At 60.2% G+C, this 27,082-nt stretch overlaps 1 protein-coding gene across 4 annotated transcripts in view; it reads right to left on the bottom strand.

Moving 5' to 3' along the window:
- Positions 1 to 13,213: 13,213 nt before the first annotated feature.
- CAPN15 (calpain 15) overlaps positions 13,214 to 27,082 on the bottom strand; it is a 59,302-nt gene continuing 45,433 nt past the window's right edge. For all 4 annotated transcript variants that reach the window (XM_063171306.1, XM_063171304.1, XM_063171305.1 and 1 more), the window contains 10 exons: positions 23,992 to 24,200; positions 22,478 to 22,661; positions 19,574 to 19,797; positions 18,557 to 18,682; positions 17,809 to 17,961; positions 17,267 to 17,428; positions 16,425 to 16,651; positions 16,075 to 16,235; positions 15,621 to 15,799; positions 13,214 to 15,141 (listed from right to left, as the gene is read on the bottom strand). In XM_063171306.1, coding sequence (XP_063027376.1) covers positions 14,964 to 15,141; positions 15,621 to 15,799; positions 16,075 to 16,235; positions 16,425 to 16,651; positions 17,267 to 17,428; positions 17,809 to 17,961; positions 18,557 to 18,682; positions 19,574 to 19,797; positions 22,478 to 22,661; positions 23,992 to 24,200 — 1,803 coding nt within the window. In that variant the 3' untranslated portion in view covers positions 13,214 to 14,963. The remainder of the gene's footprint in view (positions 15,142 to 15,620; positions 15,800 to 16,074; positions 16,236 to 16,424; positions 16,652 to 17,266; positions 17,429 to 17,808; positions 17,962 to 18,556; positions 18,683 to 19,573; positions 19,798 to 22,477; positions 22,662 to 23,991; positions 24,201 to 27,082) is intronic.

Genomic DNA, 27,082 nt, shown 5'->3' with positions numbered 1-27,082 from the left:
GCTGCTGCAGGAGGGGCTTTGTCCAGAAAGCACAGGCAGAGACTGCAGGACAGCAGGAGGGGATATGAAAGCAGGGCAGGCAGGTGATGTCCTCTCAGAACTGCTCTCCCAGGGCCAGCCTTGCCCTTGTGCATGTTAAACCTTCTGCCCTGGTTTCTGACCCCTCAAGGCCAGCAGGAAGGGGGTTCCAGGTTATTGTCCTGGGCACAGAGAGCTCTCCAGCCAAACCAGAGAGGTGCTGCTGTGCTTTGCCAGAAATCACAGAAATCACTTTGATAAGAGATTTGTCTCTTGACCTTCAAGCAGCAAACTCCATCCCCAGTGCCCCACCACTGCTGCCACCCTGCATCCCATTTGGCCTGGAGGTGCCTGGAAGAGGGTGTGGAGCTCTGTGGTTCATGGGTCCCAGCTCTCCAAGGCACAGGAGGTGTCTCAGCACCGTCAGCATGGCTGGTGGTTGTTGTCATTGCTGATTTCTGTACTCTCCTGCCCCTTCCTCCCTGGCTGGTGTGGTGGCCCTGTCATTACCAGCTTTCTCCAGCTGCCTGTCAGGGTCCTACTGGCCTCAGCCTTGCCTCAGGCTCCTGGATAACAAACAAGGCACACAAGAGTCCTTGGGCTTCCACGGACTTAATTAGCTGGTGTCATTTTAGGGATGTGTGTCCTGCTGGAGACACAGACAGCTCAGGAGCATCTTTAAATGCATCCAATTAGAGAGGCCACAGGGACAGCTCCAGAGTGCAGGGGCTGCTCTGAGACCTCGCTGTGGCCTCACTGAGGCTGGGGCTGAGCTGCTCTCCCCCTGGCAAACACCAGGCTCTCCTCAGGTGGGACCTGTCACTGCTGTGGGCCTGGTGGCACTCACAGCATCCTGCCTGGTTTTTCTCCAAGAAAGCTGCCAGGGAATCCTGTTGTACTCAAAGCTTGGGTAGATGCTGGGATAAAATCAGTCAGTGTTTGCTGCAGTTTTCAGCAGCCCTGGATCTCCAAGGAGCTGCTGCCTGGAATCTTTGAGCACAGCACAACTCTCCTGTCCCTTCCCCCCTGTCAGGTTCTGCTGTGTAGGACAGGCTGTGTGCCAATTCTCACCGTGACCACAATCGAGGAGTTGGACTTGGTGATCCTTGTGCTGAGCTGGTCCCTCCCAGCTCAGGATATTCTGGGGTTTTTTGATAGTCTCTTTCTGAGGTCCAGCCCAAGGAGATCCTTCATCCCTTAGGATGGTTCCCTAGGGAGTCCAAGGAGGCACATCCATGCCCTTCATGGGCACATGAACTCCTCTGCAGGCTGTGACTGAGGGCTGCCAGCACAGGCACCCTCTCCCCACTGCAATGAGCTCCTGCCCATGGGATCCACGAGGAGAAGCCACCCTGAGGGGCCACCGAGGGGCAGTGGCTTGGGGACCTCACAGAGAACCTCCACTGGCATGGCAGTGACCTGAGTTACCCTGAAACCAGATGAGAGGCCAATGGAGTGAGGCTGTGAATCACAGAACCACACAAAGGTTTGGGTTGGGAAGATCTTTAACGCCCACCAGCTCCACCCCTCCCTGCAGGGACAGGGACAACTTCTACCGGACCAGGCTCCTTCCAGCCCCCTCCAACCTGGCCTTGGACACTTCCAGGAATGGAGCAGCCACAGCTCCTGTGGGCACCCTGTGCCAGGCCCTCACCACCCTCACTGCAAAAACCTTATTTATATCCTACCTAAATCTCCCCTCTTTCAGTTTAAAACCACCACCCTTCATCCTATCACAACAGGCCCTGCTGAAAGGCTCATCTCTGTGCCATGAGTGTTAGAGGATGTTTTCTGGGATGTGTTTGCTCTCTAACATCTGCACACAGCTGTTTGCAAAGCCCTCGTGGGGAGCTCTGCATTCCAGTCAACCATTAACATCTCCGGCCAAACACGAACACGCTCAGGCTGCCGGAGCCTTCCTGTGCAAGGTGAGCTCATCCCTCCTCCCTGCCCACACCCTGGCTCTGACAGGTCACCTCTGGCTCCTGCCCTTCCCCCGGGAGGTCCCTTGGTGTCCCCATCCTCCTCTGCTGCCCAAGCCTGGCTGCTGCTGCCGGTGACAGCACCCCCAGCACCCCCTCACCTCCACCTCGACTCCCTCAGCAGGAGCAGCCGGGTCAGTCCTTTCCCTGGGGCTCAGAAATGATTCAATCAATTAAACCCTGCTGGAAGTGGGGTTCCCATCCACTCCCAGTCCCAGATGTGGTGCTGAGGGGCCGCTCAGTGTCAGCGGCAGCCCGGCTGCGGCTCTCAAAGAGTTAACGCCGAGCAGCACCATTAATATTCTCACTGATAACCCCAAATACCAGCCCTGCACGGCTGTCGCTTTCATTAGCGCCGGGAAAATGAGCCCTTCAAAATAGGACAGGCGGCTGGGGGGGGGGCGTGGGGAGGAGGGCTCTGGGGCCAAACATGCGATTTTCCGTGCGATTGACGGAAATTAAACCGCCCTCCCCTGACGTCAGGGGCCGTGGGGCCGTGGTGGAGGATTCCCCAGCCCCCCTCGGCCCCGAGCCCCCCGGCCGTGCCCCGGTGGGCGCCCCGAGCCGGCAGCGGGAGGTGTGCGGGGGCTGTCACATCGCATCAGCCGCGGCCGCCGCTCCGATCGGGTCCTTCCCTGGCCGCAGAGCCGGGTGAGGAGACACAGAGGCACTGGAGCGGCGGGCACTGCCAGGGGAGCCGGGCACGGGCACTGCCAGGGGTGCTGGGCACTGCCAGGGGAGCCGGGCACTGCCAGGGGAGCCGGGCACAGTCGGGCACGGGCGCCGCCCAGGGATGGGCAGGACGGGCAGATGGGGTTCGGGGGTTTCCTTTTCAGATGTGGAAGGGAAGCGAGAGCCCCGCTCGGTGTGTGGGAAAGTTTGTCTTCTGTTGGGGAAGATGAAACAGGAAAGCCTTATAGATATGATTGCCTGGCAAAAGATTTTGAGAATATGGAAACTATAAGAGAGATTGAAATGAAAGCAAGCTTTGAGATACCTCAGTTACTGAACAACTGGAAAACAATGGTGTGGCCAGCTGAAGGTAATCCCCTTTTGATGGAACAACACCCTCTGCTTGCAGACAGGCCCAAGGGTCAGAGCAGACCCTGCAGCTTGGCAGAAGGGGCCCAGAGAGGAGTTTATAGGGCTTAAAATGTAGCACAGTATGGTAATGTAATGATTCTTACAGGCTGTATGGAAATGCTGTAGGATTTGTATCTTGTACTAGATTGGTTAGTGAGAATTAGAATATTCAACACAGAAGAAGATTTATTGTATTGCAATGGGAACCTTGCTCTCTTACCCTCTTACTCTCTCACCCTCTCATCCTCTCTCCCCCTCTCTTCTCTCAGTCCTGCTCTGAGCTGTGTTTGGCAGCTCCCAGCAGGGCCCTGCCCCCAGGCCCTTTGCAATAAACCCCAAGTTCCTGACCTGGCTGCAGAGATCTCTGTCTCTGTCCCCACCATCCTACCCCCCAACACTCCTACAGTCTTCCACATAACCTGTCCAGGAGGTGCAGAGCCCACAGCACCTCAGACCTCCTGAATTTTGCTTTACCAGGTGTAATCTGAGCCCCGGGGGCACTGGGACAGGAGGGTTCAGCCAGGGGCCGGATCCATTCTGCTCTCCAGCACAGCCTCACAGAGGATCCAGAGGAAGTTCCCAGTTGGATTGTTCTTTTCAGCTGTTGCATCTCCCAGTGTTTCAGCTGTCCAGCTTCTTTGGGATGCTGCTGTGGCCAGGGAGAGGGATCTGAGGAGATGGGGAAACTGAGGCAGGAGCCAGGTGCTGGGGTACAGGTGCTGCCCAAAGACATGATGGACAGGGCTCAGGGCTGGGGCTGTGATGCTGTTCTGTGATGCACCAGAGGAGCCCCAGAAGGAGCAGCTGCAGGGGTGGAACCACAGCCTGTGGCTGCTGTGGCACCCTGGCAGGACCACACCGATTTGTGGCACCGTGTCCCCATCCAGGTCTCATTGCCATTGTGAGAAACAAGTCCTGCAAGATGCTGAGTGTGTGCCAAGGCCCCTCAAAGAATCTTGGAACAGGTTGGAAGGGATCTCAAAGCTCGTCTTGCTCCACCCCTGCCATGGGCAGGGACAATTTCCACTGGGTCAGGTGTGGAAACAGTGTCAGCTTGGACACTCCAGGCCCTGTCCAAGCTGACCCTGAACAGTCACAGGGATCCAGGGGCAGCCACAGCTTTGTCCTTCTCTTCCTGAAGGAGGACACTGAAGCAGTTTATGCTCAAGCCAGGCATTAACCAGGGAATGAAGACCCACTCTGACCCACGCCCAGGGAGGGTGATGACCACGACAAACCTGTCCTGACCCAGAGAGACATCTCTGAGGGTGCCAGGAACCAGCCAGGACTGGAGTCCTGCAGTCTGCACGCTCCTGGAGGACACAGCCACGGCTGCTTGTACCAGGAGTGTAGCAGAGCTCCATCCCATTTTTATGGACCTCTGTGATGGTGTTCTCAGGGGTCCGAGGATGAGGGAAGAGATGAGGATCTGACTCCATGTTTCAGAAGGCTGATTTATTATTTTATGATATATATTATATTAAAACTATACTAAAAGAATAGAAGAAAATATTTCATCAGAAGGCTGGCTAAGAATAGCAAAAGAAGGAAGGATAACAAAGGTTTGTGGCTTGGACTCTCTGCGATTGGCCATTAATCAGAAACAACCCCATGAGACCAATCCCAGATGCACCTGTTGCATTCCACAGCAGCAGATAATCAATGTTTACATTTTGTTCCTGAGGCCTTTCAGCTTCTCAGGAGGAAAAATCCCAAGGAAAGGATTGTTCAGAAAACATGTCTGTGACAGACCTCCATGCCCATTGTATGGACCTCAGTCTGGGGGCTGTCCAGGCACAGAGCTGCCCCTGCCAGCCCCAGCCTGCTCCTGCTGGCCCAAAGGGTGCCCTGGAGGAGGCTGCCCTGCACCTGCCAAGGTGCCAGCACATCCCTCAGCCCCTGGTGCTCCCCTGCACGGCACCAGCTCATCCCCACGGGGCATTCCTGGGACTTGGAGTGGCCTCTGGAGATGTTCTGATCCTGCTCACAGCCCACCCCTCCCTGCCCTTTGCGGTGCCCGCAGAGCTCATCTTCCAATCTGCCCAAGCAGGGGCTGTCCCCAGAGGTGTCCTGGCACCCAGGCATGGGGTCTAGCAGGGGACAGCCCCAGCAGTGACCTGTGGGGAGGGACAGAGGTGTCCTCACCTGGCTGCAGCACAGCCGGGGCTCGCAGGGGGAAAAGAGGAGCTCACGCCAAAGCCAACACGAGGTGACACAGCCGAGAGGAGGAGGAGGGGGCTGCATCTCTCTCCCCACCTCTGCCGCTTCCAAGCTGATGTCCCCGGTGCCGGGGAGCCAAACCTGCGGCCGGGGGAGCCAAATGGCAGCGAGTGCGACCCGCGGGCCGGGCTGAGCCCTCGGCGGGAGCAGGCGGCAGCGTGTGTGACAAGCCAGAGCAGCATGGTGGATGGCAGTAATTATCCTGCCGCCCACAGCTGAAGGGGAGCATATGGTAAGGAAAAGGAAACTAACTTGTATTTTTCCGCACCCCCGGGCTCAGCCTTTCTGGGGCTGTCACAGTCGATTTGTGCTGCCTGAGCTGTTTCGCCCCGGCCGCCGCTGATCCGGCGGCTCCTCGCAGGCAGCGCCGGGGCTGGGGCTCGGTGCCCGCTGCTCCCGGAGCCCCCGAGCCGGGAACGGCGCTCCGGGGGCTGCGACGGCCACGGTGCCGCTCCCTGTCCCTGTCCCTGTCCCTATCCCTGTCCCATCCCTGTCCCTGTCCTGTCCCTGTCCCTGTCCTGTCCCTGTCCCTGCTGGGACAGCCCAGTGACAGCCACGGTGCCGCTCCCTGTCCCAGCTCCCTGTCCCCGTCCTTGTCCCTGTCCCCGTCCTTGTCCCTGTCCTCATCCCTGCTGGGGCAGCCCAGTGACAGCCACCTTCCCCCTCCCTGTCCCCGTCCCTGTCCCTGTTTCTGTCTCTGTCCCTGCTGGGACAGCCCAGTGACAGCCACGGTGCCGCTCCCTGTCCCTGTCCCCATCCCTGTCCCTGTCCTGTCCCTGTTCTGTCCCTGTCCCTGTCCCTGTCCCTGTCCCTGTCCCCATCCCTGTCCCTGTCCTGTCCCTGTCCCTGCTGGGACAGCCCAGTGACAGCCACGGTGCCGCTCCCTGTCCCTGTCCCATCCCTGTCCCCATCCCTGTCCTGTCCCTGTCCTGCCCCTGTCCTGTCCCTGTCCCATCCCTGTCCCTGTCCCCATCCCTGCCGGGCCAGCCCAGCGGGCACAGGGTGGCACTGGGAGCTGGGTGTGCCAGGGGTGCTGCCGTGGATGCCCTTGGAGCCCCTGGGGATGCAGAAGCCCTGAGGAGCCCTGGGCAGAGCAGGACACCCACCCTGGCAGGGCTGGGTTTGGGGAGGTCTCTGCAGCAGCTCTGAGCTGTCTCTGCTCTCCAGCCTCACCAGGGTTTCCTGAAGCTGGGCTATTCCCCGCTGGAGCTCCCAGGCAGCCCCTAAAAGCCACCACAGTCCTGTACAGAGCCCTCCCTGAGCCACACACACTGTGTGTGCTCTGGGCACCCATCTGTAGGGTCCTGGAATGGTTTGGGTTGGAAAGGACCTCAAAGCTCATCTTGTTCCATCCCTGCCATGGCAGGGACACCTCCCACTGTCCCAGGCTGCTCCCAGCCCTGCCCAGCCTGGCCTTGGGCACTGCCAGGGATGCAGGGGCAGCCACAGCTGCTCTGGGCACCCTGTGCCAGGGCCTGCCCACTCTCACAGGGAGGAATTTTCCCTCTACTATGCAATCTAACCCTGCTCTCAGAGGGTCTCCATTGCACTGACACCCTGGCATGCTGTGGCCTCTCAGGTGTCCCCAAGGTGGCCAGGACATGGCTGAGAGGGAGAGCTGCTGCCTCACTCCAAAGCTCTCTCCCAGCCCATCCTCTGTCCAAATCCTCGTGCCCAAAGTGAGCCAGGAAGCCGTGGAGGCAGCAGGCAGCTGTCCCTGCTGGAAGCACGGTGGTTTCCATGCCAGCTCATGGCCAGTGGGGATTTCTCGGGTGTGGGAAGGAGTGGGATGTCTCCATGGAGCTGCCAACAGGCCTTGGGGTGGTGAATGCTGCTGATGTTGGCCTTGCTGCGAAAGGAGGGTCCAGTGCTGGAGCTGAGCTCCCTCAAGGCTCACAATCCCCTCGTGTTGTGGTGCAGGGCTGTGTAGGAACCACCTGGGCATCCTTGGCAGCATTACCACAGACTGGTTCACCTGCCAGCCGGGCATGGATTCACCCCTGGAATGCAAACTTCCATTTTTCACTGAGAAAGGGGAAGTGGGAGTTTCCAGCTCCTTTCCAGATCTGCTGCTGCTGCCTAGGGGCTCCTGGAAGGGCTGGACAGAGACACTGTTTCCATGCAGTGGGATATAAAACCAGTTTTCTCACTATTGCTGGTGCCTCACGGGTACAGGGCAGTGTCTGGGGGTCTGGTGTGGGTACAGAATCTCTGAGAACAGAGCTGAGCCTTGTGTGGGAGGTGGGGACCGTGCTCAGGCTGGTTTGAGACCTCAGCTCAGAACTCTTCAGGATAAAATACCAAATCTGATCACCAGGCACCCTGCTTAACCCAAAGAGGGAGGATTTGCAGGGGTCTGCTTGGCACAGGGGCCTGCAGGTCACAGATGGAGCCCCAGCATCCAGGAGAGGTTATTTCCTTAGGAGTAAACTCCATGAGCAGGAGAGCCCACAAAGCCCTCAGCAAACACCAGCAGGGAGAGGGGACGTGAGGAGAAGAGGGCTGGACCCACAAAGGCCCTGCCCTTCCCGCAGCTCTTGAGGTTGTGGGGGTGTCTGGAAGGCAGAGCTGAATTCCCAGGCTGGAGGAGGTGAAGGATGCAGCCGAGTTGTGCAGGGAACCCTTTCCTATGTCCCTCCTCATGCTGGATCCCTTGGGTTTGCCTATGGGACACCAAAAGCAAAACCCCCACCCCAGGGCTCCCCACCGACCCCAAGGGCCCTTTTTTTGGGAAAATTTTATTTTGGGGGGGAAAACAACAAAACCTGAGCTTAACTGCTGCAGCCAGGGCAGAGGGAAGGGAGCGGTGGGGTGGGCTGGGAAGGAGAGGAGCCCCGGGAAGCTGCGGCTCGGTGCCTCCTCCCCCTGCGGGTCCCTGACCTCCCGTTTGCCTGTCAAGAGCGAGCTCCGCCACCGAAACACCCCCTGTCAAATTAGTGAGTCAGAAGACGTAAGAGAGACCACCGCTGCTAATTTGTACATTAACTGGTTCTGACAGAAATATTTCACAAGTGAAAAAACAGAAAATGTGCCTCAAGACAATGTGCAACTTCCGTACCAGCAAACTTCTGCTTAACTGTGCGGTGCCCGAGGAGGGGCCACCCCCGCCCCGCCGGGAGCCCCGCGCTGGGTTTGGCCCCGGGAGATGCTTCTGGAAGGCTGGAGCAGACCCTGGGCCGTGGGAGGGGGCGGGCGGCCGCAGAGTCCCCAAAATGGGGAGAGGGAGGGGAGGGCAGGGGATCCTGGCACCGTTATCCATCGGGAAAAGGGAATGGCAGGGTGGAAGGGGCTTGGGGAGAGACCCCTCCTCATCCCACGATAGAAGGGTGCTGCCTCTCTGTCACCCACCCTGCTTCCCGCAGCTGCCCACATCAGTATCTGCCGCTCTTTGCCCCCAGCCCCGGACAGGACCTGCTGGGGCTGTCCCCGTTGTCACCGTGTGGGACCAGCCGTGGGTCACCAGCTACGGCCGCTCTGCCGGGAACACCCACGGGCTCAGGCAGCTGCCAGCCGTGCCCACCCCGCCCCGTGCCCACGGGGGAGCGGCGGGGGGCGAACCCTGCCCGGGACCCACGGGACCCACGGAACCCCGAGCACCGGCAGCTCTCGCCGCCCCGAGCGGCCGCGGCCGGAGCCGGTGCCGAGCCCCGGGCAGCAGAGCCCCGCGGGGCGGGAGCGGGAGCTCCGTGTCCCCTCCCGGTGCCCTCACGCCGTGCCCGGGCCCCGCGCGGGGCTGGCACCGGAGCGCGGGTGGGAGCAGGTCCTCGGGCCAGCAGCAGCGAGCGCATGATCTGTTGTGGCAGGTTCCCTGCAGCCTGGAGCCAGCCCCGAGCGAGCGCTGGTGATGGCTTTAATTGCTTTCAGATTCGATAGCCCAGCCCGTGACAGCCCGGCCCCAGCTGTGCCGGCCCGGACCCCGCGCCCGCTGCCCTCGCATGGAGCCCGTCAGGAGGAGGAGGAGGAGGAGGAGGAGCCGTCCCGCGGTGGGATCTTCCTCTTCATCCCGGCAAAGTCTTCTCCTTCCTCCCGTCTGTCTGGGTGACCCCCTGAGTCTCATCCCTGGGGAAGCGTGGCACCCAGGGATGCCATGGCAGCCCTGCTGTGGAGCCACCCAGCCGTGTGCCACCGTGTCCCCAGGTGAGCGCCCAGAGAGGCTCCACCTCGCCCTCTGCAGCTCTGCAGTTCCCCGGTTCGGAGCTGGGGGGATGCTGGAGGGCTCTGCTCACCCGTCGGAGCTGGGTGAGGAAGGTGGCGGGTTCGCGATGCCACCACTGAGGCTCAGGCTGGTTCCCTCTGCCTGTGCCCTCCCAGCCCGCCCGGCCGTGTTGGGGGACTAGGGATTGCTCTTCAGATAAACCGAGCCTGTCCCAGATCTCGGGGGCTTTCTCCCTTATCTGGAGGGGGAAGAAGCTGACCCCAAGCATCAGGTCCTCATCCCACCGGCTGGTGGCTGGGGGGGAGCTGAGGGGGTCTCTGGTGTGGCTGGCCCTGACCCTCTGGTGCCTGTATCCTCCTCCTCCTCCTCTTTCCCGCTGCTGCTGTGGTCCGAGGTACCTCCCCCACTCCAGCCCAGCCCGGGTGCAGGCAGCTGCAGGATCCGTGATGCTCCCTGCCTGGCATGGAGCGTGCCCGAGGGAGGCAGGATGAGCACCCTGGCACCCGGAGCTCACCCGCACGCACGGCCCTTCAGCAAGGCGGGGGCCCACCCGAGCTCCCCGCTGGCACTCAGCGCCGGGGGTGCCCGTGCCCCGCGTCCCTGCTGAAGGGAGGTGCCCGTGCCCCGTGTCCCTGCCGAAGGGAGGTGCCCGTGCCCCGTGTCCCTGCTGAAGGGAGGTGCCCGTGCCCCGTGTCCCTGCCGAAGGGAGGTGCCCGTGCCCCGTGTCGCTGCTGAAGGGAGGTGACCGGTCCTGCCGGGGGTGCCGGGCTGGGGATGGGGCTGGGACTGCCTGCAGGGACCCCCGTCCCTGGTGCCGGTGCAGGTGAGCGCTCCTCCGTGCCTCGGCAGCTCCTGGCAGAGCCCGGGAAGCGGCGGAGGATGAGGAGGGGCCGCTCGCATCGCGATCCATTATTGCGGGCAGCGCCGGCGGGCGCCCGGGGCAGCGGCTGCATTATTGACGAAGGGGAAGGCAGGCCGGGGCGCAGGCAGGGACCCTCCTGCAGGGCTCAGCCCCGGGCAAAGCACTTCGCCTGCGCCGCAGAGCCGCAGAGCTGCCGGGCCTGGCCCGGGGCAGCGGCCGCAGCCGCCGCAGCCGCTCCCCACAGCCCCGTGCTGCGGCCGAGAGCGCCCCGAGCCCCGAGCCCGGGCCGGTGATGGGCGCTGGGCACCCATGGGCACCCGCGGGAAGCAGATGGAGGTAGAGGAGAGCACCCTTGTGATGCTCACGCTGGCGCTGCAGCTCTGCCCCCCTCACCCCAGCGCAGCGCTGGTGCTGCTCTTTTTTAAGCTTCCCTCTGTCTCCAGGCGGAGATTTGTGGCGTAAAATGCACAATATGTTCTATCTGCCCTGTGGGAGCCATAAAATATTCACCAGCAGCTCCCATTATAGTCAGAGTGAATCACAGAGAGCGCTGGAGCCCTCGCTCCCTGACGGGCCCCCTCCCGAGCAGGGCCTGGCGGGGCCGGGGCCCGGGCCGGGCCCACAGCGAGGAGGAGCAGCCGGGCCCACAGCGAGGAGGAGCAGCCGGCCCCACAGCGAGGTCCCGGCCCCACAGCGAGGAGGAGCAGCCGGCCCCACAGCGAGGAGCCGGCCCCACAGCGAGGTCCCGGCCCCACAGCGAGGTCCCGGCCCCACAGCGAGGTCCCGGCCCCACAGCGAGCAGCCGGTCCCGGCTCTGCCTCCGGGGATGTTCCCCGGGCCCAGCAGGTCAAGGGGTGGTGACCGCGCTGATGATGAGACGGCAACTGCCTCAGAGAATCCCAGACTGGTTTGGCATGGAAGGGACATTAAAGCCCATCCCATTCCACACCCTGTCATGTGCAGGAACACCTCCCACTGTCCCAGGCTGCTCCCAGCCCTGCCCAGCCTGGCCTTGGGCACTGCCAGGGATCCAGAGGCAGCCACAGCTGCTCTGGGCACCCTGTGCCAGGGCCTGCCCACCCTTCACCTTCATCACCTTCACACGAATATCCTTGTGTGTGCCCTGGGAGGAGCAGCACCAGGGCTGTGGGTGGAGGGGACCCGCGGGATGGCAGCTGCAGTGGGGTGGGCTCACATGGCCCTGGCCCTGCCCTGGGTGGGCTCACATGGCCCTGGCCCTGCCCTGCTCACGCTGTCCCACCAGATGAGCTGGTGCAGGGACACCCCTGGGGTGATTTGTGCTGCCATTTTTGCAGCCACAGCCCCTTGGGTGAGGAGTCACAGCCGTGCCAGGGCAGTGGGACAGCCCTGCCTGCTCCCTGCCCCACCTGTCACACCAGTGCCTCTGCTCTTCACACGGCTCTGGACCACAGCACTTCTCCATCTCCCCTCCACAGTGTCCTGCGGTCCATCCTTCTCTTCCATCCATCCTTCCCTTGACCCGCTGCTCCCTCTGCCCATCCCCATCTCCCCCTCCACACGTCAGGCTCGAGACTGACAGAGCCAAGGGATGACAAATTTCCTGATGAAGCAACACCCTCCTCCAGAGCTGATGTGTCAAACACAATTTTATCTTTTGCCACACAATTATTTGTAATTATAAAACAGTTAATGCTGCCTCAGCCCTTGGGAATTGGGCACAATTAGGGTTTGATTTCACCCCCAGCCCTTCCATGGCTACACCACAGCTCTCAGCCTGGTCTGTGATGTTGGGGGTGTTCTGAGGGCTCCCAAAGTGTCCAGGCAGAATCATTAGGACAATGTGCCACACACGTGTGCTTTCCTGAGGGATGGTGTCCCCTGCACCCCCAGCCTGCCCGGGTGTCCCCGGCTGCACCGGGCACTCCGGATTTGCTCTGGCGTCCTCCTGCCATGGCCGGGTTTGGTCCCAGGGCATCGCGGGGCTCACCGGGACGCGGAGCCGCGGCCGTGGGAAGGCAGGACACGATCACCCACCCACGACAAGAGCCACCGCCGGGTCACCGCGCCATGTCCCAGCGTGTCCCTGGCGCTGAGCAGCACCGAGCGGGGCCGGGGCGCCCCCGGGATCGCCATGAGGCGGCCGCGAGGCCTCAACCCGGCTCCTGCTCCTGAACAGACTGAGGGAGAGGAGGGAGCGTGGCCGTGCCCTCCCCGCCAAAATTAACTCTCCATCTGTTTCTCCCTGGCTGAGGCTGATGGCTTGTGACAGGGCCTCCTGAATGCAAAGATGTTTCGCCCGGAAAAATCTATTACAAGTTGCTGTAAGAAAGAGCGAAATCCTCTCCTTCTGTCTCTCCCTACTGGTCTCAGGGTGCCCACCCCGGGCGAGAGCAGCCGGGGCCGCCTGCGCTCAGCCGGAACGCTCCCCCCGCGCCAGGCGGCCCCGCCGCCGGACACGGGCACGGCCGGAGCGGGATCAGGAGCGGGGGAGCAGCGAGGAGGGAGCAGCTCCGGCATCCCCAGCCCGGGCACGGAGCCGGGCATGCAGCGGGCACGGCCATGGAGCCGCCCGGCGCGGAACGGAAAGGGTGGGGAAACTGAGGCACGAGCGGGAGAGCGGCCATGCGGATGGTGGGTGCCCTCTCCCGGCCGCGGCACGGCCCTGCCAGAGAACACCGCTCATTTTATGGGATTTCTGCATTTTGCTTTTGTTGTGCTTTATTTCCGCCCCTCTCTGTGCTCGTGCATCCCCAAGTGCAGGAAAACTTCCAATTCCTCTTTTTTGGTGCTCAGCTCTCCCCCCAGCACCGACTGTCACTGCTCCACGGAAATGCCTTCAAGACCCATTGCTTTGACCCCCAAACCGCCCACTCATCCCTTTTGTTCTCTTCCACAAGAAAACCAAACAGCTTCAGTAAAAAACAAAACTTTATTTGGTCCATCAGAACCTGAGTTTGAAAACCACCCATGGATAATTCATATCATACAGGGATTACTGATCTGATTTACAATTGATAAAATATCCTATGATTTTGAAGAGCTGGACAGTATTTACAGGGTTAAAAATATTCACAGCTCAGAAAGACATAAAGAGAGAGGAGAAAAAAAAGTGAAGGACAAATCATCCCAAGGAGGAAGGAGCTGGAGAGAGAGAAAACAGATCAACAAACAGAAATACAGACAGAGCTTGGCTCAGCAGCCCCAGCTGGTGGGGCTGGGAGGTGCCAGGGCAGCCCACCCCCCCTGCCACCCCCGATCCCCAGGGGACACAGAGGGGCACACCCTGCACCCCCTGCCCAGCCCAGCTGCTGGTGCAGGGTTTGGGGCGCAGGATTTGGGGTGCAGGATCCCCCAGCATGGCCCCTGCCAGAACAGGGTCCAGCATTGCCCATCAGCCCCCCTCAGCTGTAAATCCACACAGCTCAGGGAGGAGACAGCACACAGGGGAACCCCCAAACCACACACACACACACACACACACACACACACACACACAGAGAAACACACACACACATGTCAAGTCAGAGAGCCACGAAGCCCTGAAAACGAGGGGTGCAGCTCCCCCCCAGGATCAGCCCCCACCTCGGAGCACCCACAGGGCCAGCAGCACCCCGAGGTGCAGCCTTTGCCTTGTGCTCACTGCCTCCCACAGCACTCGGGCTCCGGAGGAGGGGGCTCTCTGTTTCCCCCCAGAACCACCCCCTCCCCAGCACATGGACTCGTGGTAACTCTGGGTCGGTACCTGCTGCCCAGCCTCCCTCCATGGGGCACGGGGGGGGCACAGAGGGCAGTGCCAGGGGCTGAGCCCAGCTCGGGCCATGGCTTCTCTCCAGGCACTGCTCCCACGGCTGCCTTTGCATAGTAACACTTGTGTGACAGGGACAGGGGCCCTGGGTCACAGCCCCTGCCTGCAGCACCCCGGGGCCCTGCTCCCCACCCGGAGCCGAGCAGGAGGTGGTGAAACCTCTGAGTTTCACCCCAATTACAGCACAGCCCCCTCAGCAGCAGCTTCCTGTGCCCTCTCCCCACCAGCCCCAGCACCCAGGATGGGTGGGGGGTCCCTGGCAGGGGTGGCACCACGGCAGCGTGACCCTGGCACCCCCCAGCCCAGCCTCAGCACCACGCTGGTCCCGACAGCAGACAAAGGGGACAACAAGACAGAGGGAAGGGCCCAGGGACAGACGGAGGGTCACACAGACGGACAGACATCAGAGGTATATTCTTCTTTTTGCAGCGCCAGTGCCCTGGTGCCACGGGAAGGGGCAGAGTCCTGAGCATGGTGCCTGGGAAGGGTCTTGACAGCAACCTCCAGCCCCTCCCTGTCCCACAGTCCCCAGGGCGGGTAGAGGGCACCGGGCCCAGCGCAGGAACGGGGCAGGTGGGATCCTGAGATGGCCCCGTGCCCCCAGCCGCTCCTCCTAAAGTGCCTGGGGGCAGCGGTGCCAGGGTGGCTGTGCCAGGGTGGCCGTGCCAGGGCAGCGGTGCCAGGGCTGGTGCTGGCCCTGAGAGCTCACCCCAGCCCCGTGGCGTGGGGCAAAGTGCTGGGGGTGCCACTCCAGCTGTGCCCCACAGCTCAGCGCTGGTGGCTCAGGGGGGCACCCCGGGCCAGAGGCTCGGTGACAGGAACAGGGTGGTGGGCAGGGGAGGGGGAGGCTCTTCGTCATAGGGGCCGGGGCCCGTGCAGCCCAGCGACCTCGGGCGTGAGCAGCGGGTTGTGGGTGCCCTTCGTCAGCATCCAGTCATTGAGGAAGGCCTGGGTGGCTTTGCGGTGCGCCAGGCGGTGCGTGATGGAGAAACCAGCGTTACCCTCCAGCTGGGACAGGATCACCAACACCTGCCTGAGGAGAGAGCCAGGGGCTCAGGGCAGCAGCCTCCACCCCTGCAATCCCACCTCTGTCCCGGCAATGCCACCCTGTCCTGGCAATCCCATTCTGTCCTGGCAATCCCACCTCTGTCCCAGCAATGCCATCCTGTCCTGGCAATCCCACCTCTGTCCCAGCAATGCCACCCTGTCCTGGCAATCCTACCTCTGTTCTGGCAATCCCACCCTGTCCTGGCAATCCCAGCCCTGTCCTGGCAATCCCACCGCTGTCCTGGAAATCCCACCTCTGCTCTAGGAATCCCACCTCTTTCCTGGCAATCCCACCCTGTCCTGGCAATCTCACCCTGTCCATGCCTCCCTGCCAGCCCTGGCTCTGCCTTTCTCCAGCCTCCTGGCAGCCCTGGCTCTGCCATTCTCCTGCCTCCTGGCAGCCCTGGCTGTGCCTTTCTCCAGCCTCCTGGCAGCCCCTGTGACCCGCCCCTGCCTACCCCAGACCTGTGCAGGGGGGGGACGCTGTCCTGTGTCTTGAGGCTGCCGCGCGTGGACACCACGTTGAAGCTGTCGGTGCAGTCGCACTGCACGTGCAGGTAGGACTTGGGGTGTCGGTTCTCCACCACCACGATGAGCCCTGCCCAGCCGTGGGTCAGGTAGTAGCAGGTCATCCCCTCACGGCCCTGGGGCACACAGCAGGGAAGGGGATGAAGCTCTGGGCACCCCCATCCCAAAATCAAAACCCCTGCCCTGGCATCCTCCACTCTAGCCAAGGGCAGCCCATCTGCTGGGGTGCCCCACGCTGCCCCAGGGAGCAAAGGGGGTGGGCATCCAGGGGTGGCAGCCAGAGCTGGCACAGCCCTGCCCAGCCCCTGCCCAAGGACCCCACAGGTCCAGGCTCCCTCTGGCAGCATCACCCCCTCCCCACTGCAGCCCCCACCCTGTGCCCCCCACCCACCTCGTGGCGCTCGCCCTTGTTCTCGGTCAGCAGGATGATGGCATCTGCCAGCGTGGTGGGCTGTGCGTCCACCTGCTCCACCATCACCAGGCGGGAGCTGTAGATAGCCAGGATGTAGCTGGAATAATCAGTGGCTGGTCGGCTGCTGGTGGGACTGGAAGCTGCAGAGACACCCAGAGGAACAGGGATGAGGGAACTGTCACCAAGGCCACAATCCCATGAGCATGGTGCTCCTGGGCTGATGCATGTGCAACATGCAACAGGCAACCTCCACCCTGAAGAAGGTCCCCATGAGGAGGACTGAGGGCTTTGGCACCTCTCCCTCTCCCAGGGCCCCTCCATGGCCTCACCCTGGGCAGCAGGGCCGGCCAGGGCAGCGCTCCAGTGGTTGAAGGCACAGCACACCACGGCGTACTCGCCCGGCTCCAGCATCACGTCGCAGTTGACGAATTTCTTGACGGCTCGTTTGCTGTGGGCCATCAGCCTGCCCAGGCTCAGCTTGTTCCCACTGGTGAAGGTGGCCCGGAAAACCATGATGCACAAGTCCAGCAAGTGGCTGTCCACCGTGTCTGACCTCCTGTGCCAGGAAGGAAGGGTCACACGTCACCCAGGACACAGGCAGCAGTTCCAGGGAAGAACTATCCCACTGCCCCAGGAACCAGCCCTGCATTCAGGAGTTGGGTTCCAGCTAAACATGAGCAGTTCCCAAGATATGGAGAGATGGGGGCCCATCCCTGAGCTCTGTGACCCCGAGGGATGCCAATGTGTCTGGATTTCTTCTGGGCCCAGAGAACCACAGAATTGTGGAATCATTAATATTGGAAAAGTCCTCTAAGATCAAGACCATTAACTAACCATTAACCCAGCACTGCCAAGGTCACCACTAAACCATGTCCCCAAGTGCCACATCCATAAGATTTTTAAATCCTTGCAGGGATGGGGATTCCATCACTGCCCTGGGCAGCTGTGCCAGGGCCTGACCACCCTTTCAGTGAAGAAATTTCCCCAATATTTAACCTAAACCTCCCCTGGTCCAACTTGAGAGTGTTTCCCCTTGTTCTGTCTGAAAGGAGAGCCTAACCCCCAAGTGGCTGCACACTCCTGTCAGGAGTTGTGCAGAGCCAGAAGGTCCCCCCTGAGCTCCTTTTCTCCAAGCTGAGCCCCCTCAGTTTCACTGCCCTGCCCAGCTCACCTGCTGCCCTCCTGGAAGAGGGCAAACTCCAGAGCTGCACGCTCCAGCACCGTCAGCGACGTCACCGTCACCGGCCCGTTGGCCTTGTTGGGGAACATGCCCTGCACACGCACCTCGTGCCAGTCCGAATGGAGCTTGCAGATATCCACAGAGTCAAAATACCTGTGGGGAAGCTGGGCTCAGTCCTGATGGGGCACACTGCACGCTGCAGGACACCCACATTCCCTAGGCATGACCAGTACCGCCTGCCCCATCATGACCCCACGTCCCATTTTCCATCCCTGCCCCATCATGACCCCACATCCCATTTTCCATCCCTGCCCCATCATGACCCCATGTCCCATTTTCCATCCCTGCCCCATCATGACCCCACATCCCATTTTCCATCCTTGCCCCATCATGACCCCATGTCCCGTTTTCCATCCCTGTCCCATCATGACCCCACGTCCCATTTTCCATCCTTGCCCCATCATGACCCCATGTCCCATTTTCCATCCCTGCCCCGTTGCCCACCCCACAGCTCTGCTCTGGCCGTGCCATACTTGATGAAGTCGCTGTACTCCATCCAGAAGACGCCCTCGCTGCTGCCATGGGGCATCAGGTCGTGGCGCAGGGGGAGCGGCCAGTGCGGCCACTCGTCCGACCAGCTGCCGTTCCAGGAGAAGCGGCCCCAGGGGTTCCGCAGGCGCAGCAACCTGGGAGGGGAAGGGGAAAAGTGTCAGAGACTCAGGAGGGAGGGGAGACCCAGCCTGCCCCCCACAAAGGACACCCTGTGACTCCTGCCTTCTCACAGCATCCCAGAACTGATGTGTCACCCACATCGTGGCCCCAGGTGTCCCTGTCCTGCAGCTCTGCTCCTGCTGCTGCTCCCTCTGCCCTTCCCTGCCCAAAGGGTCTGCTGAGAGTGACACGGCTGAAAATACAGCTTCCTATAGCAGCCCAGATGTCAGGGTGGCACCCATTTCTATCCCCCCTCCATTCAAAGATAAGCAATAAGCAATATGCTCTGAGCATCTCACTGAAGTGAGAGCTCAACTCAGTCCTCTGCATCTTGTGACATAGGTCAAACATTCCACCCCTGGACATGGAGCCAGCAACAGGCAAGGACAGCTCATATGATAACAGCATTTATGTGACACCCCAGGATGGTGTCATCCTTGATGGCCTTGAGGATGTGACACCAAAGAATCCCCAGTTCACCATGCCCTCAGCTATCCATCCCCTGGTTTCCTGCTGGTTCTGCAGGCAGGAGCAGCTGCAGAGGCATGGCAGGCTCCAGCCCGAGCTCACCTGAAGCCCTGGACATCCCTCACGTCCAGGATGGAATAGGCGTGCCGGGGCCGGAGCCCCATGCTCTCGTAGGCCACATCATCCACCTTCATGTTGCCCCCGCCGCAGGACGCGCCCATCAGGAACCTGCACAGGGACACCAAACCCTCGGGGTCCTGCCAGGCTTGGCCTGGGGAACCTCATCCCTGCTGCTCAAAGCATGGGACACCTTCCTCCCAGGAGGCTCCTGGATGCTCCCACTCTGCAACAACACTCCTGGGATCAGCAACACTCCCCAGGCAGTGCCCAGCCCTGCCCCAGAGCTCCCTCCCCTTGCCCACGTGCACGCTGAGCGCAGGCTCCAAGGAGAGCTGCTTTGCACTGGGGAGCTTTGCCCCAAACCTCTCCCAATTTCTACCAGGCCCCAGGGTCCTGCCCACTTCTGCTGGCTGGCAGAAAGCCATGGAGAAAAGCAGGGAGTCCATCAGCTAGACAAGCTAGCAGGGGTGAGGACACTATTGGGGGCAGGAGGTCTGCAGCAGTCAGGTTTAGGGGGACACCATGTGCTGGGAGCTATCCATCCATGTGACCCCATACCCCAGCCTTCAGCCCTTCAGCAGGAGCTGCCCTCTTGCCTTAGTGATGAGCAGGAGGTGTCTGGTTTGGCTGTGCCCCCTCTAGACCAGTGCTAACCAGGTGTCATAAGCAAAGATGTCACATACAGGTGGGAGACATGGACAGGGTCAAGCATTCACAAAACAGAAAAGCTCAAAGCAAAGGGCTCAGTGCCACTTCCTAACTCCTGCAAGACAGCAGTGACGTGCAGTGGAAGGTCACCAGGCTCTTAATTTCATGAGAGAATCACAGGAGAAATGATTTCCTAGAGCTTTGAGTGGGAGCTCCACCAATGCTCCAGATGAGTGGCACGGGTGGTGGACTCCACCCCAGGTGATGCAGTGACCCCTGTCCTGAGCCTCTAAAGACAAGAATGTTCCCCCTCACCCCCTCTGCAGCATCCCTGCTCCTGCCCCACCTTACCCAGCCTCCTTGGAGCTGAGCATCTTGGCCCAGATGAGGTCGGTGTCGATGGGCTCCTCGCGGGGGTTGGTGGAGCTGACCTGCAGCATGAGGCTCTCGCAGGGCGCCCCGGTGAGCGTGGCCAGCCCCTCGATGGCGCGCCCGGCCTGCAGCGCGAAGTACGAACCGTGCAGCTTGGCCAGAGCCTTCTCAATGAGGGCCACCCACAGCTGCTTCCTCTGGGCCTGCAGAGACAGGGAGGGACATGTCAGCCCTGGGCAGGGGGTGGGACAGCCCTCCCAGTCATCCCTGCCAGCCATCCTGGCTGGAGAGGCAGCAGCAGAAAAGCCATGCCAGGAGCTGGTCCCCTTGGCCATGGGGGACCCGTTCACTCTTTGCTCAGTGTTTTGTTGCTGAGTTCAATTCCCCTTGGGAAGTCCTGGAATGAACACCCAAGAGGCCTGGGTGCTGACAGAGCTGCCCATCCCGAGCCCCTTCTGTCCACTTCAACCTGAACTTAGAACCATTTAATAATGGAAGCGCACACCAAGGCTCCCAGAGCTCAAGGAGCATTTGGACAACGCTCTCAGGCACAAGGTGGGATTGTTGGGTTGTCTGTGCAGGGCCAGGAGTTGGACTGATAATCCTTGTGGGTCCCTTCCCACTCAGGACATTTAGGATTCTGTGATGTGGAGCACATCTGGAACAGCTGCCTTTAACTCACACACCTCTGCAAACTCAAACCAACACCCCTTTGGCAGAGGAGGTTCCCCAGAGCACACCCACCCAACTGACTGGATTCCACCCAGGCAACCCAGACACTGCTTCAAGGACAAGCTCCAAACACTTGGACTGGCAAAGTCCTCTACTCCAGCACATGGAGTAACTACAAGGCCTAATTACAAGATGCAAGTTTTTTCCCAGCAAATGGGGTTTGGTATCCGGTGCTTGGAGAGCAGCAGGAAAAATCACTAGTACATTTTGCCTGTGTGACTCACAGGTGGCAGCCAAGAGCTGGCAGAGGAAAGGAGGGCAGTGAAGATTTCTTTCTGACGGATAAAGAGAGCTTAAAAGTGCTTTTTGCTGGTTTTTGGGTCCCTCACTCAACAAAATCCATGTTGTTTATTTCTGCCTGAACCACAGCCAGGGAGCTCAGATAAGAGCCTGATTTTCTTTTATTTTTAAAACTCTGATTTTCCTTTTATATCCCCCACATCCAGCTCCCACAGCTGAACACTCAGCAGAAAAATCTCATCACGATTCAGATGCTCCTGGAAACAGAGGCAAGGCAAGTCCAGCCCATGTGAAAACCTCAAATCTTAGAAAAGCTCCAAAAGCAGACTCGAAATTCATGAAAGATGGAAGGAAAAGGTAAAAACCTTTTAGGGTCAGGGTAAATCTTATGCTGAAATAAAGAAATGCATCTGTATCCTCTGTCTACTGAGAGACAGAATGTAGCACAAACTCCTTCTTCTCTCCTTCTCTGAAGTTTGATTCCTGTCCTGACATAGCTGTGTGTCAAAACCCAGAGGACTGGATTTGCAGAATGAGATCCAAGTCAGCAGCCCCAGTCCCTGTCTCCTCCTGACAGTGGTGCTTTGTTTTCTTTGGCAGATTTTGCCCCCTGAGTTTCAATAGAGACGTTCTCAGTCTCCTTCATGGACATGATCCCAGCAAGAGCCCCTGGGCCTGGCAGGCAGGGCAGGGCAGAGCAATGTCCTGGAGGGGCTGAGGGAGCTCCACTGACCCGAGCAGATGCCACCCCAGCGTGCTCAGAGCAACTGGGCACTGGCTTGGAACAGGCTGCTCCATGTGCCATCCCCTTCCTTCTCCACAGGCCCTCCCTGGCACAGCCAAGCTGCCAGATCTCCCCTCAGAGGAAAGAAACAGCTTTCCCTCATTCCCTCGCAGTGCAAAACACAGGTTAAAGTGTTTTCATTTTATATGAAGGATAAGGGTGGCTTTCCCTGCAAGTGAAGGGGCTGTGGTGCAAGGAGTAAGGGAAAAGCAACTGTAAATGAAATTTCTTCACTGCAGCCTGGGAAATGCCAAAAGGGGTGTAAATAGATGGATATTATGGCTTCAAAGAGTTCAGCTGTCTTGAGGACACAGTAAAGAGCAGTGTCCTGAGCTGCAAACAGGGTGCAACCAGTGCTGGATCTTCCATTTGTGTCACAGCATGCCCCAGCAACTCCAGGCCTGGGGCAGCTGGGAAGTACCTGCTGGGAAAGGACCTGGGAGTGCTGGGAAGTACCCACTGGGAAAGGACCTGGGAGTGCTGCTTGGCAGCAGCTGAACATGAGTCACATGTGCCCAGGTGGGCAAGAAGGTCAGTGGGACATGGGATAACATTGAGGGGCTGGAATGTGTCCAGAGAAGGGAATGGAGCTGGGAAAGGGCTGGAGCACCAGGAGGGGCTGAGGGAGCTGGAAAGGAGCTCAGCCTGGGGAAAAGGAGGCTCAGGGGGGACCTTGTGGCTCTGCACAACTCCTGACAGCAGGGGACAGCCGGGGGGTCGGGCTGTGCTCCCAGGGAACAGGGACAGGACAAGAGGAAACACCCTCAAGTTGCGTCAGGGGAGGTTTAGGTTGGATATTGGGAAAACTCCTTAATGAAAGGTGGTCAGGCATTGGAATGGGCTGTCCAGGGCACTGGTGGAGTCACCATCCCTGGGAACATTCAAAAAACAAGTCCATGTAGTACTTTGTGGCATGCTTTAGTGAGCAAGGGGTACTTGATCGGTGGTTGGACTTGATGATCTTTGGGGCCTTTTCCAACCTTAGTGTCTCTATGACTCTAAATGCAGGACAAAGTAGGGGCCTCACATGAAGCCCAGCAGAGCCTCTTCTCCCTGCCTGTCCTGGGAGTGCCTGGAATGAGCCTCCCTGAGCCCTGGGGCACTGCCCATATCCCCGTGGCACTGACCTGGGAGAAGAGCAGGTAGCCGCACTCGTCGCAGGGCAGCATGTCATCCACCAGCACCGTGGTCCACGTGCCGTCCTTGCACAGCCGCACCTGGTAGGCGCCCTCGGGGCACAGCGTCCTGGTGATCATCACCCGCTCCACCAGCTCGGGCCGCTCGGCCAGCACGGCCAGGGCGCTCAGGAACCTGCCGGGCAGGCGGGGCAGCCTCAGTGTGGGCATGGGGCATGGGCAGCATGGGCATGGGGCATGGGCAGCACGGCCAGGGCGCTCAGGAACCTGCCGGGCAGGCGGGGCGGCCTCAGCGTGGGCATGGGGCATGGGCAGCATGGGTACGGGGAACAGGCATGGGCAGCACGGGGCATGGGTATGGGCAGCACAGCCAGGGCGCTCAGGAACCTGCCAGGCAGGCGGGGTGGCCTCAGCGTGGGGCATGGGGCATGGGCAGCACGGGCACGGGGAACGGGCATGGGCAGCATGGGGCATGGGTATGGGCAGCACAGGCACGGGGAACGGGCATGGGCAGCACGGGGCATGGGTATGGGCAGCACAGGCACGGGGAACGGGCATGGGCAGCACGGGGAATGGGCATGGGCAGCACAGGCACGGGGAACGGGCATGGGCAGCACGGGGCATGGGTATGGGCAGCACAGGCACGGGGAACGGGCATGGGCAGCACGGGGAATGGGCATGGGCAGCACAACCAGGGCGCTCAGGAACCTGCCAGGCAGGCGGGGCGGCCTCAGCACAGGGCATGGGCAGCATGGGCATGGGGAATGGGCATGGGCAGCACGGGGAACGGGCATGGGCAGCATGGGGCATGGGTATGGGCAGCACAGGCACAGGCAGCACAGGCATGGGCAGCATGGGGCATGGGGCACCAGGCATGGGCAGCACGGGGCATGGGCAGCACAGGGCACAGGCAGCACGGGGCACAGGCAGCACGGGGCATGGGGCACCAGGCATGGGCAGCACGGGGCATGGGGCATGGGGCATGGGCAGCACAGGGCATGGGGCATGGGCAGCACAGGCATGGGCAGCACAGGGCACGGGGCATGGGCAGGATGGGCATGGGCAGCACTGGGCACGGGGGCACAGGGCATGGGCAGCATGGGCAGCACGGGGCACAGGGCATGGGCAGCATGGGGCACAGGGCATGGGCAGCATGGGGCACGGGGCACGGGCAGCACAGGGCACGGGGCATGGGCAGGATGGGCATGGGCAGCACTGGGCATGGACAGCAGGGGCACGGGCAGCACGGGCACGGGCAGCATGGGGCATGGGCAGCACTGGGCACGGATCACAGGGCATGGGCAGCACTGGGCACGGATCACAGGGCATGGGCAGCACAAGCCACCCGACCACGCAGAGCTGGGAAGGGGGTGAGGCAGAGCATGGGCTACAGCCTGGGGGCATAAAGGGGTTTGAGTAGGGCTGAGTGGGCAGCGCTGGAGCTGGAGGAAGAGGAGGGAAGAGGGAAGGGGCAGGAGGGTGTCAGTCGGCTCACTGGCCCCTACCAGCAGTTGCCCAGCAGCCCCTGCAGGATGTCCGAGGGCCGCGGCGTGCGGAACACCGACCACTTCACCGAGCGCTCCTTGAAGATGCTGCAGTTGATCTCGTGGGGGCGCAGCCACTGCTTGACCCGCTGCTGCACGCTGTCCCCCTCCGGGAACCCCACCGACTTGGGCCCGGGGGGGAAACTGTCGTCCACAAAATTGACTTTGTTCTGTGAGGGCAAAAGGCAAGAGAGCATCAGTGGAGCCACTCAGGACTGGGGGGTCTGGAGAGCCTCCCCCTGCCCCCATGAGAGACAGCAGAGCCCCCAGCCCTCCTGCCCGGCCCAGGCAGTCCCTTCCCAGCCCTACAGGGTGACAGGACTATGCTGGTGTCTGCTGGCAGCGCAGAGATGCCTCCTGGGCTTCAGGTCCAGCATTCAGCCTTGCCTCAGGCTCACCTCTCTGGTTTCAAGCTCCTGGCTGTGACTCCAATCTGCCTTTTTCTGTTTCACAGGAGCCTCCCTGGGCAGGGACCGTCTCACACTTTGTGCTGGTGCTAAAAGCTGGGCTGTGGGGGGCCTTGGCTGCCTCCACAAGCAGCAAAGCCTGCAAATAGCAAGGCTCCGAGGAGCCACCTGGCATGCAAGCACACCTCAACCAGCCTTGTCCCTGCCCCAGAGGGGACACGCTGGGCTTGGCAGCCCTGTGCCAACCCCAGGCACATCCATGGGGGACGGGAGGGGCAGCTTTTGCAATTGCATTCAGCCAGACCACAACCAGGCAAGCAATTTCAGAGTGAGGGTATCCCAGGTCCCAGCCCTCCTGCAAGAGCTGCTGCATCATAAATAAATAGGATAGTGGAAGGGTAGGTAATCCCATAGGCATTAACCACAGAGATGGAGGCACAGAACTTCACCAAGTGGAGAAGGGTGGCTTTTTCAGTCTAACCCAGGGTGAAATGAGAACAGGTGTTTCTTTGTTATTGTTAATTAAATTAAATTAAATTCTTTCAGCAAAAGCTGACTCTGATTTAAATTAGCTTTACTCACACCCAATTAGTAGTTGACCTCCTCTTTTGTGGCAATCCTACCTGAATGCTTCCTTTGTGGTGCCCCAATCAGCAACTCCAGCTCCTCTTTTGCAGGAGGGTGTTTTTCAGCTAATAGCTGTCCTGCTCTCTCAGGGAGCATCTGCCCTGTGCAGCTGAGGAGCAGCCACCAGCCTGGCTGGGGACCTGGCTGTGACCCATCCCTGCACATGGATCTCTGGGCTCTGCAGGAACTTGCTGTGCAGGGCTATGAGGACACGAGGGAGAGGATTCTCCCCCTCTGCTCTGCCCTTGTGAGACCCCAGTTTCGTCCATCTCTGGAGGACTCAGCATAACAAATACGTGGATCTGTTAGAACAGGTCCAGGGGACACCATGGAGATGCTCTGTGGGCAGGATCCCCTCTCCTCTGGAGCCAGGCTGAGAGAGCTGGGGGTGCTCACCTGGAGAAGGTTCCATGGAGACCTCAGACCCCTTCCAGTGCCTAAAGGGGGCTTATTAGTAAGAGGGAAAGCAATTTTTCACATGAACAAGGGAATGTGAAAATTTTCACTGATGAGACAAGGGAAAAGTTTTAAACCTAAAGGGAAGAAATTTGGACTGGGTACTGGAGAAAAATTCTTCCCTGTGAAGGTGGGGATGCCCTGGCACAGGCTGCCCAGGGAAGTTGTGCCTGCACCATCTGTGGAAGTGTTCAAGGCCAGGCTGGACAGGACTTGGAGTAACCTGGTGTGGTGGAAGGTGAGGTGGGTTGGCAGGGTTGGAACGAGATGAGCTTTAAGGTCCCTTCCATCCCAAACCATTCTGATTCCATGATTCCAGTGGAAGAGGCCAGCTCCGCACTGCTCCCCAACAGAAGAGAAAGGGTAAAGCTAAAATAGGCACCACACACTGAGAAGGGTTGGAAAAGGCATCCCTGGAATAGCAGAGGAAGGAAAACCCACAGCAGGAGCTCGAGCAGAAATGCTGGCAGGGAGCAGCAAGAGGAGCTGCTCCACATGACGTGGGGCAGGGGGACAAACAGACGGAGCAGAACTCGGCCAGCCTGGCTCCTCCAGGCAAGGCTGAGCAGCCTGGGCAGCAGGGAGCTCACAGGGACCTCCCCTGCCAGCCTGACCAGGAGCACAGGGACAGGAGCAGCACTGTCCCTCCACTGCTGCCAGGCCTAACCTCACACCTGAACAGCGCCAGAGCACAGCTGGGGCTGGGCTGGAGGGGGAATTTTGGGAGATGGATCTCACAGCCCATTACTGTGGGTTAAGGAGCACAACAAGCTCAGCTGTGGGACAGGGCAAGGCAGGCTCCCCTTCCTGGCAGTGCCACGCTGCTAATTCAGCCTGGCCATCATCATGATTCATCCTTCAGGCCTGATTCCTGATGGAACAGATGTTCCCTGCCTACAAAAGAGGCTATTCACTTGCTTAAAAGATGGGGATAAGCAGAATCTGGGTCTCTGCTATAAAGACACCCACGCCTGTTAGGAAGGACACAGAGCAATTTAAAAAAACCACAAGCCCAAACAAGATCATTCTCAGAGCTTCCCTCCTGAGCCAAACATCTCTGTTCCCTGGACTGTGCAGTGGAGGCACAGGAATGGACACGATCCTCAGACCAGGCAGGAGAAGCCTTGTTTGTACGTCAAAATGGGACTGCAACTCCCTCTCCATCTGGTCCAGAAGAGCTGGAGGCTTCCCCCAGAAGGAGGCCAGAGAAAGCAGCATTCACAGGAGCTTTTAATGCCACACAGGGAAAAAAAATGAGGCCAACAGAATGGTGTTTGAGGCTGAAACCCAACTGACTGGACCAGATAGCTCACAGTGGGAAGGTGTGTGCTGGCACGTCCTCCTGAGACCTTCAACTAGAGCCAGGCTAGAGCTGCAGCTCAGCTGCCTGCCCAGAAAGGGGGAGCCATTTGTGCTGCACCTCTGCATTTGCAACACCCAAACCAACAACACCAAGGCCTGGCCCATGGTTCTGAAACACCTGCAGCTGCTGGCGGTGGCAGTAGTTCCTCTGCCTGCCCTCTCATCCCGAGCCTCTGCTTGCTGCATCCCAGGTTTCCTGC

This window comes from Melospiza melodia, chromosome 18 (genome assembly GCF_035770615.1).
Source record: "Melospiza melodia melodia isolate bMelMel2 chromosome 18, bMelMel2.pri, whole genome shotgun sequence".
In the NCBI taxonomy this organism is placed as follows: domain Eukaryota; kingdom Metazoa; phylum Chordata; class Aves; order Passeriformes; family Passerellidae; genus Melospiza; species Melospiza melodia.
This window is presented reverse-complemented; position numbering and strand designations above follow the sequence as displayed.